The sequence below is a fragment of the Xenopus laevis genome, chromosome 6L (genome assembly GCF_017654675.1).
Source record: "Xenopus laevis strain J_2021 chromosome 6L, Xenopus_laevis_v10.1, whole genome shotgun sequence".
NCBI lineage: Eukaryota > Metazoa > Chordata > Amphibia > Anura > Pipidae > Xenopus > Xenopus laevis.
The window spans coordinates 83,553,246-83,561,508 of NC_054381.1; the positions used below are offsets into that span (position 1 = coordinate 83,553,246).

The 8,263-nt window shown below is 45.8% G+C and overlaps 1 protein-coding gene across 1 annotated transcript; it reads right to left on the bottom strand.

The window, feature by feature from the left end:
- Positions 1-997: 997 nt before the first annotated feature.
- Positions 998-7,822, bottom strand: LOC121394677. The gene is made up of 2 exons (XM_041566241.1): positions 4,522-7,822; positions 998-3,980 (listed from the first exon to the last, which is right to left on the bottom strand). The coding sequence occupies exons 1-2, from the start codon at positions 7,718-7,720 to the stop codon at positions 3,913-3,915; spliced, it is 3,267 nt and encodes a 1,088-aa protein (XP_041422175.1). The 5' UTR covers positions 7,721-7,822; the 3' UTR covers positions 998-3,912.
- Between the last annotated feature and the right edge of the window lie 441 nt (positions 7,823-8,263).

An 8,263-nucleotide genomic window follows, 5' to 3' on the forward strand; every position in this document is an offset into this window, starting at 1 on the left:
CTTCCCAAGGAAACCGATCTCGACCTTCTTGTTGCTCCTTTCCTTTCACTCCCTGCTGCTTTACTTCTTGTCTGCACCGTCCTGGTGGATCTCACACCTTCCAGTGTAGGCCCCAAGGCCTGGGCCTCACGCTGGGGGTTTGCCCACCCAGGCCTTGCATGGCCTGGGCTGACACTCTCCATTCCTCTGGTTCTCTGAGAGCTCTCTGATGCACGACTGCTTACACTGGGGATCAGATAGGAATTTTTTTATTTACATAGATTATAAAAACCCTTTTACAAAATAATGCACACCTTCAAATTACTAGCATGATGCAAACTCTAATTAATGAGAGTCCATTTGTGGCAGTTCATGTAGTATGTGACACCAAACCACCCAATCCACCCTCCAGAGGATAGTCAGAATCCATTGTCCAAACTCTGTCCATACTGACATCCTCCCCTCCCTATAATAAAGGACATTCATATTCAAGTCCAGAGTCTGCTTGAAATGTCCTCGTAACACACTCCCTCCACCCTAACCCCGTCCCCCACCCAAAACAAAGGACCCCCAAGGACAAAACAAAGCAGGCAGTAATTCTCCTCCAAGGTGTACATAATAAAATAATAAACATTGAACAAAACGGCAGGTTTAAACTAAACATTAGAATATGAAATCCCTCCATGAAGAAATATTGGATGAGGATTTCGATCTTTCCATCTGTCTTATAAAACATAACTCTCTGAGTATAAAGGACACTATCCTCTCTGCACTCATATCCATCCCAAAAGTGTATTTGCAACGACCCTGCCAAAGGTGATATTTGTAGGCAGTAATAATGAGGTACACTGTCTCCCTTTGATATGAAAGGTCTCTTGCCAAAACACCATATGCAAGTTCAGCATAGTTAAGGGAACTTAAAGATGGGGCAGATATGGCCTGGGAAACTTGATGAAGGACGTTGCTTGCCATGGGACACTGCAAAAGAAAATGCTCCTGGGTCTCCTCCACACCACACCCCCAGGGACAATTTTTATCTACTGCAGACAGGTATTTCACATTCCCCCTAACAAAGAGCCTTCCTTGAAGAGAGAGCCATGCCAGATCAAAAAACTTTGGGGGTAATCTCTTACTGTTTAGGTAACGCAGGCTCTCCACAAGAGTTCCCCCTACACAGTCCTTTAAGGCCATTGGAACAGCAAAATAGACACTCAACACCCTCTTATAAAGATCACGTCTGGAGGCTGTGCCAAGTTCGCCTATCCTAATGTCCCAAACTCTTAAAAGCTTCAGTGCGGCAACAAAGTGCAGTGGGAGTTGACCATGTCGCACCCGCACCAACTTCACCCTATCGCCTTGTAACCATTGCCCTATAAAAGGGGATGCCCAGGCCCTGACACTGTTTTCCCACGGAACATCAGTTCTTTGGCCCAGATTCCCAAAATTAAATTTCAAGAAAATTGTGCCAAAGAAGGCCACAGGACATAACATGCCCAGCCCACCCTCTTTAGTCCGCAGGTAAGTGATCCCTCTTTTGACATGATTCAGTTTGTTCCCCCAAAGGAGCTGAAAGAACAAGCTGTGGATCCTTACATAGAAAGCTTTTGGCAAGGGGTAAACATAAGACACATACAGGAGGATAGGAACCAGGTAAGCTTTGATGAGCTTCACTCTTTCTCTATAGGACAGCTTCCAGTTTTTCCATCGCTGTATCCTTAAGTCGACAGCATCCAGTTTTGACTCCCAATTTAACCTGGCATTATCACCCCTCCCGAATTTGACCCCTAGAATCTTTATTTCACCGGAGGCATGCTGGAAATCAGGGAGCGGAAAATCCGGCTCACCATCCAAGGTCCAGAAAGCTTCCGACTTATCAGCGTTGACCAGAGAGCCTGAGGCCTCTGAGTAACTTTCGATAACCCCGGCCAACATCCCAACTTCTTCAGGACGGGAGATGACAACCGAGACATCGTCCGCGTAGGCTACCGACTTCAGGGGCAGGTAACAGGGGACCTGGAAGCCCTCCAAATCCAAAGCCTGAACTCCACGAAGAAATGGGTCAATCGCAAAGACATATAGCAGTGGACTAAGAGGGCAACCCTGGCGTACCCCAGCCTCAACCCCGAAGGTTTCACCACACCACCCATTGACAAGTGGGAAGCTTTCCCCCTCCTTATACAAAACAGAAAGCCAATCAACAAATTGGTCCGGGATGCCATACTTACGCAAGGTCGCCCACAGATAATCATGATCCACCCTATCAAAAGCCTTAGCTTGGTCAAGACCTACCACATACTTCCCCTTATTTTGGGCTTTACATGTTTCGAGCACTTCTCGTACAGACAAGACTGCCCCAAAGATGTTCCGCCCTTTCACCGTGCAGAACTGCTCACGGGACAATAAGGTGCCTGAAAATAAAACAAGCCTAGAAAAAAAAAACCTTTGCCAAAAGCTTCCTATCGGTGTTCAAGAGGGCAATTGGCCTCCAGTTCTTGACATCTGTAGGATCCTTGCCCTTGGATAATAACACCAAAGAGGAGATTCTCATGGAGGGAGGCAAAATGCCTCTTCCCAGGCAGTCTTTAAAGACCTCCACAAGAATCGGGGTCAAAAGGTTCTTAAAAGTTCTATAGAATTCAGCTGTTAGGCCATCTGGACCTGGGGCTTTCTTTAATTTTAGCTGCTCAATTGCCTTTTTGACCTCTTCCTCTGTGATGTCCTCAATCAAGGGTGAAAAGTCCAAATTTTTCAGGTCTGGACCTGGGGTTCCCTCCAGAAAAGCTTTCATCCTTCCCCTATCCAAAACCTTACTTCCGAACAAACTAGCATAGTAGGTTTGAACAACTCGCAGGATCCCACCCTTAGATTTCTGAACTATACCCCGAGAGTCCTTCAAACCAACAATCAACTTCCTCGTCACAGCTTCCCTGCAATTCCGAAAGGGATCCGGGCAATGAAATCCCCCATAATCCCTCTCCAGAACCAAGGACCTGTAACGACTATACTGATGCCGTTTGATCTGAAGCTTTAGTCTGGAAACTTTCTCCCCAACCACCCTGTCCGAAATTAAGGATTCAAGCTTTCTTCGTAGGGCAAGGTACTTTTTATACTTGTTTCCCTCCCTTATAACAGATAGTCTGCGGAAGAAGGTGCGGAATGACTTCTTGGCCTCCTCCCACCACTGCGACATTGAGTCGAAAAACACAATCTTTGTTAACTCACACTGAAGGAGTGCCTCAAAGGAGTGCTGCACTGACTCGCTCTCCAGGGTATCTGAACTCAATCTCCATAACCCCCTACCTTTGGTTGGAACTGAGGAGACACCCAGCAAAAAAGATAAGGCAAGGTGGTCAGAGTAATCAACCAAGATTTCCTCAGTCTGAGTAAAGATCTCCTCCTTTCGAACAAAAGCCATGTCAATCCTGCTGCTTCGACCTGCACAATGGTAAGTATGCTTTGACATCCGGCCACCATGGGTAAAGACATCAACCAAGTCTGCTTGCTCAAGTATGTTTTTAAGAAAATTACTTTCATATTTGTCAAAGGAAAGCCTTGATCTATCTTCTGCTCTAAGGACCTGGTTGAAGTCACCAGCCATGATGACTGAAGTGGAGGTATGGAGATATGGCTGAATTTCCCTCAAAAGGTTTTTTCTCCCATGCCCAGACTGAGGCCCATAAACATTAATAAGTCTCAGTCTGCGTCCTGCAACAGAGACGTCTAATAGAAGACACCTGCCTACTTCCACCTCTATAAGGCGGTGCACAAATATTCCAGAAAAGCCTTTAAACAAAATACCAACACCACCCCCAGGTTCTGCAGCAATTGAAAAAAAAGCTGGACCCCAAAGCCAATCTTTTGATGCTTTCTTGATATCTGCAGTGGTGGTCAGTCTGGTCTCTTGCAAGAAGATGATGTCAGCTGAGGTGTGGCTTAAGGCTTCAAAGGCTTGATATCTTGTACTGGCCACTTTAATGCTTGCAACATTTGTTGAAATAAACCTGAGGGGGCAAGAAGCCATAGTTAAGTGTTATTAATTTTTTTGTGCCTCCTCCTCCTTCTACTCCTTCTCTCATCCTGACTATCATCTTGATCACCAAATCTTTTAATCTGTGTACCAGATGGGATTGGATCATCATCTCCTAACGATATCATCTCACTTGCATCATCAGATAAAGCCTTATCATCTTCCCTGAACTCAACCGAGACAATTTTCCTGCAGACTTGCAATTTGTCACATTCCATTTCAGACCCTGAAACAACTTCCTCCTTTCCCTTACTGTCAGTATCGCCTTCAGCACCACTATCTGTACCCACATCAGCCTGACCATGACACTGTTTCACACTTTGTTTGTCTTCCATATCTATCCTTTCCAGTTCATCTTGCTCTTCCATAGCATCTCTTCCATTTTTTCTCTGCCAAAAGCTCAAATTTGTTTTCTAGGCTGATTTGCATAGGTGGAATGTATTTTGGAGGGGACTGCTTTCCTGAAAGGTCTTTGTTCTTTATTACTGTCCAATCTTGTGAGAAAGGGGACTTACTTAGTCTTACTGGTGGAATTGCCTTATCTGCTGGTTCACAATTTCCCTTTCCAGACTGTGCAAGAGGTTTCTGCCTCTGGGGAAGAGGCTGTATTCCCAAAGGCTGAATGATGGGGGCCTCTGTTATAGAAACTGGCAACTCATTTTTTGCTCCCTGAGACAAAGAGGAAACAGTAAGGGGAACAGAATCTCCTGCATCTCTTGCCACAGCTGACTGATCTTTTACCGTATCATGAGGCTGAGAAGGGGGAATGACCGATGGTTGTGAATCAGACTGGAAATAATCCATCTCATCCCTTATCTCTTCCAACAAATCCTTTGCCATCTCTTCCTCTAACTGAGGGCAACTCTCCATTATGTTATGAAGAGCCTCTGGACAAGCCCTATGTGAGTGGCCATAGCTTCCACACAAGTTACATTTCACATCATTGCAATCTTTCCCGGTGTGTCCTACATCACCACATAGTGAACACTTGACCACTGCACAGGCACTTGCCCGATGTCGGTAAGAACTACATTTGAAACAGGCCCTTGGCTGACCCGGATAAAAAACCACCCCTCGCTCACTACCAATGAAGACAGAGTTTGGAAGATGCTGCGGCACATTATACCTCATGTACAATTCCACATTAGTACACCACCCACCTGACCAATATCCATTATTATCAATGTCTTTCTTCAAAGGGGTAAGCACCTTACAATGACGTCTAAGCCATATTAGAATATCCTCAGGTGGGACACAATCATTCTTAAACAAAATGGTGACTTTCTTTGTCTCAGGTTTAGTGATTGAGATGACTCTAAAGCTTTCCCACAGGCCTGAATGTTTAAAGCTGTCATAATCCTGCCAAAAAAATTCCAGGGCTTGTGATGTTTTGAACACAATGTCATATTCGGTGTCAGAAAACTTTATATAAGCCCTGACGCCTACAGGTGTTAAAGTACTTTGCTTAAGCAGCATCTCCTTGGCTATCACATCTCTAGAAGGCATTTGTTCCTTATCACCCTGCCACCTGAGTCTAATCACATTCTTTTGCTTGAAAACCGGCCCAGTGATATTGTTTTGCACCCCAGGCACCCTCACCCTATTCAGTGGCCTATTCCAAGCGTTTGGTGGAGGTGGTGGGGGCACATTTCTGCTGCCTGCACTTTCTGAAGGAATTGACTGCTGACCATTTGGTCTCCTTACAGAGGAAGAAACAGGTGCAGAGACAGAACTTGGCTGTGCGGAGGGCACTGTAGGCAGAGGATTCTGAGAAACAGCTGGAGTAGTTAAAGGGGAAGTTGTTATTGGAGAAACTGTAAGGGCTGGGGAAAAGGTTGAGGCTATAGAAGAAGTGGTGAGTACAGCAGAAGAAGATGAAATAGAAATTAAAGCGGCAGTACTTAAAGGGGTGGTACAAGGAACAGGTTGTATCACATCGGCCAATGAATTAGCATCTTTGTTTACTTTATTAACATCACTCAGCACAGATTCCACACACTGCCTTGCAACACTTTCACTGATGTCTCCACCTCCACACTCCATAACATCACTTGCATTCACACAGTCTGCTCCAGCCTCCACTCCATCCACTCCATCCTTCCCAGACTCTCCCACACCAGCAGCTGCCGTCAATTCCTGCTCACTCAGCTTCCCATGCCCCAGTGCCAAGGACATTGGGGCACTCTGCACAACTGCAGAAGTCTCTGTATTATTGGCTGATGGTTGAGTGAAGGTCTCCTTGGATGCTGAGGGCTGATGGGCACAGTCATTCTGGGAAGTAGAGGGAAGGGAGGGAAAATCCTGTTCCGAGAAAACAAAGCTTTCCTCTTCCTTATGAGCAGATTGGCTTCTCTTTCCCATTTTATCTTCTATATTATTTGCCTCATCCAAGCTGAAGATAAAATTGGGTGCATGTATCTGAGCAACAACTGATTTCTTTGGTTTCAGTTGGCCAATCCTTCTAGTCTCCTTGTCACTATCAGAAGTAGATGAAGCAGATGCAATTTGCCTCATGGACCTGTATTTAGCCGGCTGTTTAAGAGCTTGCCGAGAGTCCTCAAACCTTCTCCTGTTTGTATAGACTTCAGAAAGGGGACCAATTTTTTTATAATTCTGCAAAATCTGTTTTTCCAAGGTTCTGAACTCTTCATTTATTTTGTTGACTTTTGCTAAATAAAAGTCTTGCTTCTCCACATCAGCAGTGGAATAGTTATAAAATGCTTTTTGCAACTCAACTTTAAATTTTTTTCGCTGCAGCTCCTGCTCATTTGCCAGTTTTATTAATTCAACCAGTTCATCAGTGGTAGGTGTTTGATCCTGGTTGTGACTTGAACCAGCATACTGTCCCTTTAAGAGGCTTTCTGCTTGGGGTTGTTCATTTATATCAGAACAATTGTTTCCCTCTGATGTGGGAGTACCAAGATGGCTGTTCCCTGTGAGACTCTTATACATCTCTACAGAGGGAGTAGCAATATGGCTGCTGGAGTTTGTTCCTACTGCCTCCCCTGACTCCACACCAGCTCCAGACACCACCCGCACCCCCGCACATGAGGCAGTTTTTGTTACCAGAGCATGGGGTGCTTGATGCCTCTCAGGGGAAGTTTTAGAAGCAGCCATTCCTCCCCCACAATCAGCCACTGGAGACTGCATGTCGGCCGCATGGTGCAAAGCAGCTGCTGCATATTCAGCCCCTGATTGTTTGCTGGGTTTGCTCTGTGCTGCCTCTCCACCCGCAAACTCACAGTCTTCCCCTGACACAGATTTCATAGAGGCAAAGAGATCAGGAGAAATAAAATGCTGACTGGTTTCCATTTTATGTTTTAAGACACAAATATCAGAACTGACATTTTGCACACAACCCTCCATGTTTGTCACAGATACAATTTCTGCTTTACTTTCCATTTGTCTTTCTTTACCAACAATCTCCTTCCTTCCCTCCCTCTCACTCATCACACACTTTACTTCCCTGTCAGGCGTTTTCACAGCACTGGCAGCTGCCTTTCCCAAATCCTCCATGTCTGTGGAAGAAATCCTTCCCAAGGAAACCGATCTCGACCTTCTTGCTGCTCCTTTCCTTTCACTCCCTGCTGCTTTACTCCTTGTCTGCACCTTCCTGGTGGATCTCACACCTTCCAGTGTAGGCCCCAAGGCCTGGGCCTCACGCTGGGGGTTTGCCCGCCCAGGCCTTGCATGGCCTGGGCTGACACTCTCCATTCCTCTGGTTCTCTGAGAGCTCTCTGATGCACGACTGCTTTCACTGGGGATCAGAGAGGATCTGTGCAGCCACTGGGACAGAATGCTCTGTTATACAGATAGCTAGAACCTGCGTGTTAAAATATACAACATTTACATTTACTTCCAGTGATATGGCTGTGTCCCCCCCCCCTGAAAAAAATCAATGAGCATGTGAATATGAATTCTAGAGGGAGGGGGAATGGATTTAGAGGTCTCTCCTTAGCATGGGGAAGGGGATAGAGTGGTGGTTATTGTAATCTCAGTACACCAGGAAGCAAGAGATCACATACACTGTGCCGGCCGGCAAATGCAGTCTTGTGATTGGCAAAGGCGGTGAAAATATCAAAAACATAAACCAGCAGTCAGGGGCTTATGTGGAGCTGCAGAGAAACCCCCCTCTTAACACAGACCCAGGTATCAGGATATTTATCATCCAGGGTGTACTGAGTCCAACAATAGGTGGCCCCAGCAGCTTTGGTCAGAGTGCTTTCAGTCAGGCACAAGTTAAGGTGGCCATACACA